The sequence below is a fragment of the Mesoplodon densirostris genome, chromosome 11 (genome assembly GCF_025265405.1).
Source record: "Mesoplodon densirostris isolate mMesDen1 chromosome 11, mMesDen1 primary haplotype, whole genome shotgun sequence".
Lineage (NCBI taxonomy): Eukaryota > Metazoa > Chordata > Mammalia > Artiodactyla > Ziphiidae > Mesoplodon > Mesoplodon densirostris.
Genome location: NC_082671.1, coordinates 5,600,869 through 5,612,922, shown reverse-complemented (window position 1 = coordinate 5,612,922; position 12,054 = coordinate 5,600,869). Strand labels below are relative to the sequence as shown.

General features: G+C 55.4%; 1 protein-coding gene across 1 annotated transcript in view; it reads left to right on the top strand.

Moving 5' to 3' along the window:
* Positions 1–12,054, top strand: part of CRACR2A (calcium release activated channel regulator 2A) — a 109,340-nt gene that overhangs the window by 92,859 nt on the left and 4,427 nt on the right. Inside the window, exons 15-18 of the mRNA XM_060113714.1 lie at positions 1,722–1,803; positions 1,905–2,019; positions 10,084–10,185; positions 11,546–11,622. Of these exons, the coding sequence (XP_059969697.1) occupies positions 1,722–1,803; positions 1,905–2,019; positions 10,084–10,185; positions 11,546–11,622 (376 nt within the window). The remainder of the gene's footprint in view (positions 1–1,721; positions 1,804–1,904; positions 2,020–10,083; positions 10,186–11,545; positions 11,623–12,054) is intronic.

Here is a 12,054-nt window from a genome sequence, read left to right as displayed (position 1 = left end):
GAGAGAGGGCTCATCCTCGGGGGCTTCAGATCAGGCCCTGAAGGTGTGATGACTGCGGCTGGCTTTCCCCTGGGTTGTTATCAGGCTGTGGGCAGCCCCCCGGCCTCCCAGAGCACAGATGGGGGAAGCCCTACTGCTTTAGCTAAGAAAACACCCTTGGGTTTGGTTTCCATCTCTTCTGATGGGAGCATTTAGCCTTGGACTTTCTAGGTGAAACGAAGCTGCCAGGGGCCCCGTGCCCAGGGTACTGCTGTGAAAAGAGGAATGAGCCTCAGAACTGGGTTTGCAACTCACTGAGGCTGCTGACCAGCGTGGGCAAGGCTGGACTCCTGCTTCTTTATCCTTCTATGGTTTGGGAAGAGAAGGGGGGTGCACGTGTGTGCGCGTGTGAGTATGGGTACGTGTGTGTGTGTGTGCGTGTGTGTGCAGATAGCAACCCGCATGTGGATGTCCAGGGGAGCACGGTGAAGAGGGAGAGATGGCACATGGAAACAGGGGATACCAAGCATTCTACCAACGGGACACGGCCCTCTTTTCCTTACCTAGACATGCGCATTCTCTCTGACTCTCTTCTGTGAGCCCAGGGCCTCTGCAGTCCTGCTAACGTTCTAGGAGCGGATGACCCTCCCATCTCTCCTCCCCTGCCCGGCCCCTCACACACTCGCCTTTGCCTGGAGACCGAGGCAGGGATGCCCTTTTCCGTCAACTACCTCTTGGTTGTCTGTCTGTCAGTCTGTCTGTCTGTCTCTATCTGGCCAGGCTGCTGTTGCCTGTCCCTACCTGAGCCCTCCAGAGTAAGGACCCCAGAGGCTGGGCCTTTTAGAGGCTGGGAGGGGATGCCCTCTGGTTCCAAGATCTGATGCCTTAAGGGGGAAAAACATTTTACACCTGGTTGAGTATCTGCGAACATTCTCACTGGGTGTAGGAGGGAGGAATGTTTGTTATCAAAGCACCTGCATTCAGGTCCTCTGTCTGAGGGCTGCTGTGGGATCTCCCTGCCTTGCACCCTCTCTCCGGGATCCATGACGCCAGGTAGGGTCATCCGCCAGGTAGGGTCGCAGCCTCAGAGGGAGGATTGCAAGTGGCTTGATGGCTGGGGTTAGGAGCTCTGATTCCATCTCTAAGGGGCATTTGCCTCTGATTCCCTCCCCCACCGCTTTTCTTCTCTTCTATCCCTCCCTCCACCCGCCAAGCCCTCCCCTCCTGCCCCTCCTCCCCCACCTACCTTTGCATCACCACAGTGGGAGTCTGGAAGTGTGATCCATCCCCCAGGGATATGCGGATTTTACTATGGGAACTTTGAAAAGCGTTTTAGGGAGAAAGAAGAAAAGGGAGGGAGGAAGGAATCTGAGGACAGTCTTTCTGTCGCTTCATCTTCCCAAGGAGGGAGTAAATGATAATTCTTTGCGTTGGTAGATTGCTTTTCCATATGTGATCTCATTCGATCCCTAAAGAGGGTCTGGATGACACTGCAGTGAGCAGCCTGCGGTTCAGAGAGGTTCCGTGACTGGATCAAGGTCCCACAGCCGGTCAGTGGCAGAGACAGGACCAGAACCCAGGTCCGGGGCCTCCCGGTCCCATGCTCGGTCCCGGCCCACACCACCTGTCAGGAGCTGCAGGGCGAGGGCCACGCCCTCGGGCTGATGGGATTCCAGGCTGGGGCGTGGGTTCCGGACTTGGACATGATGTTCGGCTCCCCCCACCCCCCCACCCCCCCGCAGGCATCGATTACCACGTGAAGACCGTGCGCGTGGACGACTCGCGGGTGGCCCTGCAGCTGTGGGACACGGCGGGGCAGGAGAGGTGAGGAGCACCCCCCCCCCGTAACCCCGCCTCTCCTCTCCCCGCGGGGGCAGGCGGTGGCGGCAGAGGAGGCTGCGCACCTGACCCGGCCCTTTGCACAGGTATCGCTGCATCACCCAGCAGTTCTTCCGCAAGGCGGACGGCGTCGTGGTCATGTACGATCTCACAGCCAGGCGGTCCTTCCTGGCCGTGCGGCAGTGGCTGAGCAGCGTGGAGGTGAGCTGGGGGCCTCCGGGCGGCCCCTCTTCCTGGGCCCGCTGCCCTCTCTGGACACCTGACTCACAGTCCACCTTCTCCGGGAAAAAAACGGTTCAGGCGTCCATGCGTCAGTCCACCCAAGTGCCCGGCACCAGACTGGTTACTGGGGACCCAAAGGTGAACACGAGAGGTGCGGTCCCTGCCCTCATGGGGGGAGGGGGCTGGGGGAAGGACACAGGACAAATACTGATTAAGCCAATAATGGTGTCATTAAGATTGTGAAAAGTGGGGTAGGATTAGGGGAGGGAGTGTCAAGTGTCAAGGACGGATGGTTCCCAACGTGTTTAACCTGAGTCACCACCGCCTCTCCTGCATTTTTCTAGCTTCAGGGGGTCCCGCTGTGACCAGCCCAGGACCATCATGCTCACGGTTTGGGGGCCTGGGTCACAACCCTTCGCACGAGGGGAGGCTGATCTGCAATGTGCAGGACCCAGGCTCACCCCAGAGTCACCTCAGGCCGGGCCCTCAAGACAGGGGGCTCTTCCTTGAATCCTGGATTCTCTGTAAGACTCTGCTTTTTTGCTGTTATCCTTGCAATATGCTGCTTTGTAAGTGCTTTTTACTTCCTGACCACCTGCATGTCCTCCTCTGCCACTGAATGCAGACGTCTCAAGGCCAAGGGCAGTGTGCCGAGCCACTTATTATTTTTTACAGGCCCCCTCCCGCCCGATTCTTTCACACACAGTCAAATAGTCCCAGCTCCTTCCATCGGCAGGACCCACGCTTTGTTCGTTTATTTGTTCTAAACGCTGCCAGGCATTGTTCTGGGGTCTGGGCATTCCAGCACCAGAGAAAAGAGTCCCTCTCCCCCTGGAGCTTATGTTCAACCCTCTGCTCAAGCCCATAGGCCTTGCCCAGCCCCTTCCCTCCTCATCAGTCAGGCTGCCACGCTGCTATCCAGGACGCAGCTGCCAGCCCGGGCCCCTGCTGCCCTCTGCACGTCTTTGTCATCGTGACCGGTACTTGGGTCCCACAGTGCTGGGCAGACATTGGACGCGTGCATGGATGCCGTGTCACTGTGCAGGCGGGATACTGGGGTTGTTCATTTCATTTGTTTCAACCCTCAGATCTATGCTTCCTCACACCAAAATCTGTTTCTCTTGAAGTTTGGGTTGGATGGGCCGCTCCTTTCTCTCCCGTTAATCTACATCCTTGTCATTACCAAGAAAAATGAGGAGCAAGAATGGAAGCCAGATGCAAGCGTTTCTCAGAAATTTGCTCGCTACAAATTAGTTTCCAAAATTATTGCGTCTAAAACACAATAGAGAAAATGTACGTTTTGAAATGTAGTGAATGGCTCTATACCGAGCTAACAGTGGAGACAGATGGTGGGGTGATCTGGAAGTGAACCCTCTTTAAACTTTGTAATTTATGACATGATTTTTTTTTTCTTTTTTTTTTTGCGGTACGCGGGCCTCTCACTGTTGTGGCCTCTCCCGTAGCGGAGCACAGGCTCCGGACGTGCAGGCTCAGCCGCCATGGCTCACAGGCCCAGCCGCTCCGTGGCATGTGGGATCTTCCCGGGCCAGGGCACGAACTCGTGTCCCCTGCATCGGCAAGTGGACTCTCAACCACTGCGCCACCAGGGAAGTCCCTGACCCTCCCCAGCCCCACTGCTGGAGGCACATTACAGCGAGCCTCCCGTGCCTGCTCCAGGGAGTGGCCCGGCCCCTCCCCGTGTACCGCAGGCCCGCTTGCCCTTCCCCTGCATCTCACTGGATCTTGGATTCCCGGCCGTGCTTCCCCTGCATCTCACTGACTCTTGGATTCCCGGCCGTGGTTCCCCTGCATCTCACTGGATCTTGGATCCCCGGCCGTGCTCCCCCTGCATCTCACTGGATCTTGGATCCCTGGCCGTGCTCCCCCTGCATCTCACTGGATCTTGGATTCCCGGCCGTGCTCCCCCTGCATCTCACTGGATCTTGGATCCCCGGCCGTGCTTCCCCTGCATCTCACTGGATCTTGGATCCCCGGCCGTGCTCCCCCTGCATCTCACTGGATCTTGGATCCCCGGCCGTGCTCCCCCTGCATCTCACTGGATCTTGGATCCCCGGCCATGCTCCCCCTGCATCTCACTGGATCTCGGATCCCCGGCCGTGCTTCCCCTGCATCTCACTGGATCTCGGATCCCAGGCCGTGCTTCCCCTGCATCTCACTGGATCTCGGATCCCCGGCCGTGGTCCCCCTGCATCTCACTGGATCTTGGATCCCCGGCCGTGGTCCCCTGCATCTCACTGGATCTTGGATCCCCGGCCGTGCTTCCCCTGCATCTCACTGGATCTTGGATCCCCGGCCGTGCTCCCCCTGCATCTCACTGGATCTTGGATCCCCGGCCGTGCTTCCCCTGCATCTCACTGGATCTTGGATCCCCGGCCGTGGTCCCCCTGCATCTCACTGGATCTTGGATCCCCGGCCGTGCTTCCCCTGCATCTCACTGACTCTTGGATCCCCGGCCGTGGTCCCCCTGCATCTCACTGGATCTTGGATCCCCGGCCGTGGTCCCCCTGCATCTCACTGGATCTTGGATCCCCGGCCGTGCTTCCCCTGCATCTCACTGACTCTTGGATCCCCGGCCGTGCTTCCCCTGCATCTCACTGGATCTTGGATCCCCGGCCGTGCTTCCCCTGCATCTCACTGACTCTTGGATTCCTGGCCGTGCTTCCCCTGCATCTCACTGGATCTTGGATCCCCGGCCGTGGTCCCCCTGCATCTCACTGGATCTTGGATCCCCGGCCGTGGTCCCCCTGCATCTCACTGGATCTTGGATCCCCGGCCGTGCTTCCCCTGCATCTCACTGGATCTTGGATCCCCGGCCGTGCTTCCCCTGCATCTCACTGGATCTCGGATCCCCGGCCGTGGTCCCTGGCTGTGATATTTGCTGCTGCGCCTCGGACTTGGCAACTCATCACATCCCCCTGGTAGCTTTCTGGGCCTCGGGTTTTCTCGTTCACCCTGTGCTCCGTTCCTGCCTGCCTTTCTAACAAGTTCTCACAAGCCAGTGCTGCTGGTCCAGGGACCACACTTTGAGAAGCAAGATTCTAAATCCTTTTCTAAGATGTTTGTGTTCCTTCAGCAAGAAGTTGCGGGGCATGACCCATGTGCCCAGCCCACGCCATGCGCTCTGGAGGACTCAGTGTGATGCACCGGTGCAGCGGCCCCAGGGTTCTGCGAGCAGGTGCTGGAGGCTGTGTCAAGTGGGGTTGTGTGTTGAGGATATGGACCCGTGGCAACATAAATGCAGTTGTTCTCAAGATTCTTGAAAAGCTAAGTCGTTCCGCCTTGGCAACCAGCCATCAGAGACGTCAGGGGATAGATTAAAACTTGACACCTAATTGGATCGGAGGGGAACTGAAAATAATCAGCCCTTGATGTTTGTGGCGCACCTTGAATTTCCATAGCACTCCCAGTGCTTCGCCAGCCCCTTGCCAGGAGAAGGGAGGGTGGAGGGGGCGCTTTAATAACAGGCTTTGGGTTTAGAAGCCTTATTATTAAGTGAATGGCAGCCAGCTGTTCGCAGCACCCCTTCCCCCATCAACCTGAAAAGCCGTACCCAAGGAAAGGGCTGACATTGCCACGGATTATACATGGCAAAGACTGACTCTTAGGTTGCGTGGGGCAGGAACAGCTGCTGGGGAGGCGTGGAGTTCCCTGCAAAGGACATTCTCATCGTCCCAGCCCAGCCACCGCCTGGCCGTGAAACGTGGGCCAGTCACTCCATGGAGGGGTGGACCAGAGGGTCTGGAAGGTTCCTCCTGGCCCCCGCGTTCTATAGGGGCTGGCACTTGACTCTCTGGGGGGCCGGGATGGAGCAGTTGTGTGTGTGTGGATGAGAGAACCCTGCCAGCCCAGAGGGAACCAAATGCCTTGGGCACAAGAGAAGGGGCGACTGCTCTGCTTTATGAGGTGTCCTGCCCCACACCCCCTCCTCTCCCACCTCAGCACCTTTACCTGGCCCGCAGGTGTCCTGCAGAAAAGGCCCAAGCGGGGCCCAGACACACTCTGTGCTGATTCTCCGGCCATTTAGCTTTCCCGTGCACTTCCAGGAAATCAAAGCAGTTAGACCTTCCTACCAACTCAGCATCCCCCACCCTCCTGACCACCACATCTCTGCTGCGTGGTACTGGTTTAACCAGTCCAATCTAGAGGAGAAACTGGTCAGGCTCTAAGGGCCCCATGTTTAGACTGTGAGGCACCCTGGACATCTGAAGACTTTGGGGCCTGTATCAGGTAGAGAAGATAGGATATGGTACAAGCCCGATGGGCCGGTATTTCTCCCGAATCCAGATTTTTGGTCCGCAGTGTCTGCAGTCCTGGCGTGTTAGCTTCTCGTTTGGATCTTTCTGTCATCCCAAGAGCACTGTCCTGTTAGGCCTACACATCCAGGAAGTGGCATCTGACCCAAGTCACCAACCAGCAAGGCCAGTACCTCTGAGCCAGAAAAAAAACATGGAGATTAATCTCACATAGCCTCTTGTTTTATAGTTCTGCAGCTTTCCTCTCCCTTCCCGGACGGCTGACTGGCTCTCACTCTCTGATCTTTGTCACCGGTGACAATATACAGCACACGGCAAAAAATAGCAGTTTGATTTTTTTTTTCCCCACGTTCCAAGTTGAGCTCAAAGTGCTGGCAGTTGAGAACGAGCTACGCAAATAAATCTTGTTTTGACTCATCGTCCAGGGGGGCGGATAAATATGGAAACCCCCAATATATAATTTTGCAGTCATTTTCTTCTGAGCATAAATGCACGCTTTAATGTGCTGAGAAATGTTTGTGTTCTGCCTCTGGAGAAATAGCAGCACTTGCCTGGCTAAGTGCTTCTTCTTGCCTCCCAGCGAATAGATATTAACACACACACACGCACACGCACACACAGAGCAACCAACCAAATGCAACAGCTGCACGTCCTGAGCTGAAAGCCAACGCTTGCTCTGAGTTGACAGCTTCTGTAAGTGAAAGTCAGAGGCGGGGAATCTTTGGAATTTCAGCAAGTCTGTTTTCCAGGAAGTTCAAGTTCAGAGAAAGGTCACTGAAGTGGTGGAAGGTGGAGAGGCTTGCTTGTGTGTCAGACCAGCTCTGGAGCCCACCTCACAGCTCAGGGAAGAGAGAGGGAAGAGAGGAGGGATCCAGGTGGGTCCCACAGAGAGACGTGGCAGAGCCAGACAGAGCCTGGGCCTCCTGCACAGAGCCTGTGCCCAGCCCGGGAGCTGCCCTCAGACCAGTCCCTCTGACCTGGTGTGCCCATGGGACTTTAGCAACATCTATAAAAATGTCTACAGGGCTTCCCTGGTGGCGCAGTGGTTGAGAGTCTGCCTGCCGATGCAGGGGACGCGGGTTCGTGCCCCGGTCCGGGAGGATCCCACATGCTGCGGAGCGGCTGGGCCCGTGAGCCATGGCCGCTGAGCCTGCGCATCCGGAGCCTGTGCTCCACAGCGGGAGAGGCCACAACAGTGAGAGGCCCGCGTACCGCACAAAAAAAAAAAAAAAAAAAAAGTAAGTGTGGCTTCATCTGGTGGATAATTATAAGCCTCTTTGTCCAAGCAGCGGACAGGCCAACACCCTCGTTAAGTAGGTGAATGATGTAAAGTGTAGGGAAAAAGCTCAAGTCTCGAGGTTCAAGTCAGAGAGGACCATGAAACCCCCAGTCCAGCCCCAGTGCCTCCTGTGTCGAAGGGTGACCTGGGGCCGGGGTGAGGGTGCCTGGCTTCCTGCGATGGATAGCACACGCCCTGGCCTTATGTGTGTTCTCACTTATTTTTGCCACGTCTTTGGAGATAGGCCTAAGTCTCCTACATCAGCACAGGCCAGGGCCCTGGGAGGGGAAACAAGGGGTCCAGAGAGTTTGTATAAGAGGGGAACGCTGCAGAGAGCAGAAAACCGCGGCTCCGGCTGGGGCCTGGGCTATTTCTTCCTGCTCCTTCTAAGCTCTTTTATTTTTATTTTTTTAGCCAGGAATCTCTTTAGGAAGGGAGACTACCTCTCCTTTTCCAAGAAGCAGCCCTGCTGCTCATGGTGTAGGGCCCAGATGCTGGGCTGACTGTTCCTACCTCATCCTATTTGGTGGCTCAGGACCTGGCATCCCCTTTACAAGGGAGGAACAAGCCATCGCCCATAACAAGTAATACCAGATTCCGGGCTAGAATCCCACCCTGGGATTTCAAGTCTGATGCTCTTATTCTCAGAGCGTTTCCATGTCAAGAAATCCCACCAGCCTTAGTCATTCCTCACACATCCATCTACAAATATCTCTCTCGCGCGTGTGCTCCAAATAGCAAGTCTTCTGGCCCATATTCCTGCTTCTTCCTCTTTTCTTCCTTTTCTGTGAAAAACTCTTCACGCAAGCTTCTGCGGCACAGCGCAGGTGGGGGACAGGGTATTCCCAGTACCCGCAGTCACGGTCCACGCACGTAGCCATCAGTGGGTTCCTTACTTGCAGATAACTGGAATATGGCGACGTCTACCCAACACATCCACCGCCCTGTGCATAAGTCAGTCTACTTCTGATGGGTCAGAAGGCACTGTAAGATCTTGGGCCTCTGAGTCATCGTTGCAAATGTTCATTACCATCTCACCACGAATATATGGAAATACTGCCTTTAGAGAGTTCTGGTTAATGAGACACTAAATAGCAGAGAGGTCATTGGAAATAAGAATTCAGAGCCAAGGATTAGAGAAAGGTGGCCCCGTACACTAAAGGGTGGGTCCCCATAACGCTAACTTTGTTGGATGTTCTTTTGGATTCTCTGAGCTTTAACATTCTCATTTAGTACACGAGAGTTTTTTCACTGCTGAACTACAATAAAAATGAATGGGTAGGCAGAGGAACCACGGAGGCTTCATTCCGAATGTGAGGCTATTTAAACCCAAAACAGGTGACCTGTCAGATGGACCATGGACATTTATTTGACGGGGTCTAGGGTAAAGCAGCCGAACTGTTGGCGAAACTAGCCACCGGCAGTCTTCTGGTGTCCCACGGCCTTCTCTACTTAGTGAAACAGAGCTGCAGTGAATAACTGTTTATTACCGAATTATGATTAAAAGCCCCTAATTAAATATCTCACAAAGCAAAAATAACAACCTGCGTAAATGTGAACATTACCATATTGACTCACTCAGTAGCTATGCGTCCTGGGCCCTTGGGGTGCAAAGACCCTGGGGAGCAGGGACCCTGGGGTGTAGGGACCCTGGGGTGCAGGGACCCTGGGATGTAGGGTGCAGGGACTCTGGGGTGTAGGGACCCTGGGGTGCAAAGACCCTAGCATTCAGGGACCCTGGGTGCAGGGACCCTGGGGTGAAGGCCCCTGGCTGATATGACACAGGACACAGCCCCTGGAGGAGTAAATAGGGTTGAGCCCTGGAATAAACCTGTTCTTCTGGCCCATGAAGTACGACTGCTGTGGCTCCCGTTCTTCCAGATCAGGGCTCCTTCAGAGCCAGGGCACCCAGGACAGGGGTCCCCATGGGGTGACCTCCAGGGAGGCACATGACAGTCATGTATCACGCGCTGTGGACCCAAGACCGTGACTCGGATGTGGACCCAGCCCTCGGGGAGCTACGTGCCCAGTTCAAGGCCGCCAGAGGTACGCTGCTGACCGTGCAGCCCCTGGGCCTCCTCAAAAGCCCATTGAGCAACTCCTTGTTCCTTCTGGTCACATCGATCAAGTCTGATCACGTGGGGACGCCCTCGGGGGCTCCGTACGGACACCTATTGTATCACCGCCAGCTGTGCCCTATCCTGCTCCCAGTGCCAGGCCATGGGCAGCGGGGTAAAGGGGGGGTCCCTGCACTGAGAGGGCTGGGAGGCACCCAGAGGCAGCCTTGAGCACCTTGCAGAAGCCCGGCAAACCAAGGCTCTGGGAGATGGTGGTCCCCTCTGTGCTTCGGGGTGACTCTGTTATCACCAGCCTTTGTGGCAGCAGGGGGTTCTCGAGCTAGTTTGTGTCTTTGCAGCTAGTGTTTCCACCTGCCCTTCCCGGTTCTCTTTAAGGATGCTTCTCTCACTTGGGGGATTATCTGTTCCGCAGGAAGCTGTGGGAGACCGCATTCCCGTTCTTCTGCTGGGCAACAAAGTCGACAACGAGAAAGAGCGGGAAGTGCCACGGGGCCTGGCAGAGCAGCTGGCCAAGGTGAGGGGCAAGCATCCCCGTCTCTCTGGACAGGGAGGGATCCCAAGGGGAGTCGGGCATGTACCCAAGAGCCGGGGTGGGAACCTTCTCTGGGAGCCCCCTGTGAAGTCAGCAAGCGGGCTGGATGGTGTCCTGGCATCGTGGGGCTGGTCCAGCTGCCGCACGTGGAACTTTCCACAGAGAACTTGACTCAGGTGTGGGGAATTTCCCAGATTCTCTTCCTTGGAACTCAGAACTATGAATCCTCAGATAGTAGGAGGTTACTTATTTCAGTCCCCCAGCTGATCCTTGAATCCCATCATCTATGTTTCCCTACTTGGTTGCCTTCAGGGATGAGACACTCACTACCTGTCGGGCAGCGTGCTCTTCCTCGGGCAGCTCTGTTACAGCATCCATCCTTCCTACCAAGACTGAGCGTCCAAGCTGCAAACTCCAGATAAATTCAGGGCAGGCACTGCAAAGCCAACCATTAAAATAAGCATCAACCCTCTTGCCCAAGCAGGGAACTGTCGCGGCGTGATGGAAATCAGGCAGCAACACAAGCCATGCTCACTCCTTGGCTTGGCTTCTTCTTCTGCCTCAGAGTGGTTTTCGGGGAACTGTGTGTCTGGCGAGATAGGGCTTCCCAGCCCCAGGATTCCATAATTCTCAGTGTGCTTGCTCTAGGCAGAGACTCGGGACCTCAGAGGCTAGGGAGGCAGGCACAGGTGGTGAAACTCAAGGGAAAAAGGAGGAAGAAAGTCCAGCAGCTGCATGTCCACGGGCTGCATCCACAATTCCCAGTCCAAGGAGCTCTGAACACAAAGGTTTTTGCATTGCGTTTGGCAGAAAAAACCTGACCGGAACTGATGTGAGGCTATTTATGGGTTTTGTTTACCTCACTTTGAATAAATATTCAAATATTTCACTGAAGAATTATTAATATATTTGATTATAGCCTGCTATCCCAGATCCACAGAGGCTATTATATAATATGTATTATAGACAAGTATTCGCTTTCTAAAACTCAAAAATTCTGGATTCCAAAATACATCTGGATCCAAGGTTTTTGATTAAGGAGTGAAAAGAAAGGAGCCCGTACATCCTGGACAGCAATTCCAGAAAGTGTAAATCACAAAGGCAGCAGTGTAGGTCCTATTGTTTTATAGTTGTTACGGCTCCCCTGAGAGATAGTTCCAGAGCCTGCATCAGTCAGGGAGCACGAGGGACAGAAATCAACCTGGTACAGAGAGGGGAGGGGACGACGCAAGGAAGTGAGGGTGTGGTAAGTGCAGAGGGGCATTCTCGCACGCCCCCCATGGCTCCCTCCAGCCCCCCCCGCCCATATTCTCCTTCATGCCCTCTGTTCTCTTGATTCCAGGAGCACAACCTGATCTTCTACGAATGCAGTGCCTATTCCGGTCACAACACCCAAGAGTCCGTGCTCCATCTGGCCAGGTAAAGAGACACCACTCAGCCGGTCCCTCTGTCCATCTGAGCCGTCTGGCTAGAGCGGCTGGAGGCCTAGGCCTTTGTGTGGGACCCCAGGGGTGAGGGACAGCCCTCCGAAACACAGTGACAAAAAGAAAGCCTCCGCTCACTCCCCAACTGCAGTCTTCTTCTGAGCCTTAAAGGCTGCCTTTTCCCCAGGGATCCTCTTTTCAAATGCAAATGCTCCTGGGAAAGGTCAGATCGGAGGCCCCTCAATGTTGGCTAATATTTTAGCAGGGATTAGTTGGCAGCCAGCTGGGTTATACTATGGGCTCCTGGGGGAGGGGGAGGGGGACCCAAGGAGAGGGGCTGCGATGGGAGACACAGAGGCACCCAAGAGAACAGCACTCAAAAGACTGGTCCCGTAAGCCTCTGCCTACACTGAGAGTAAGGAAACAG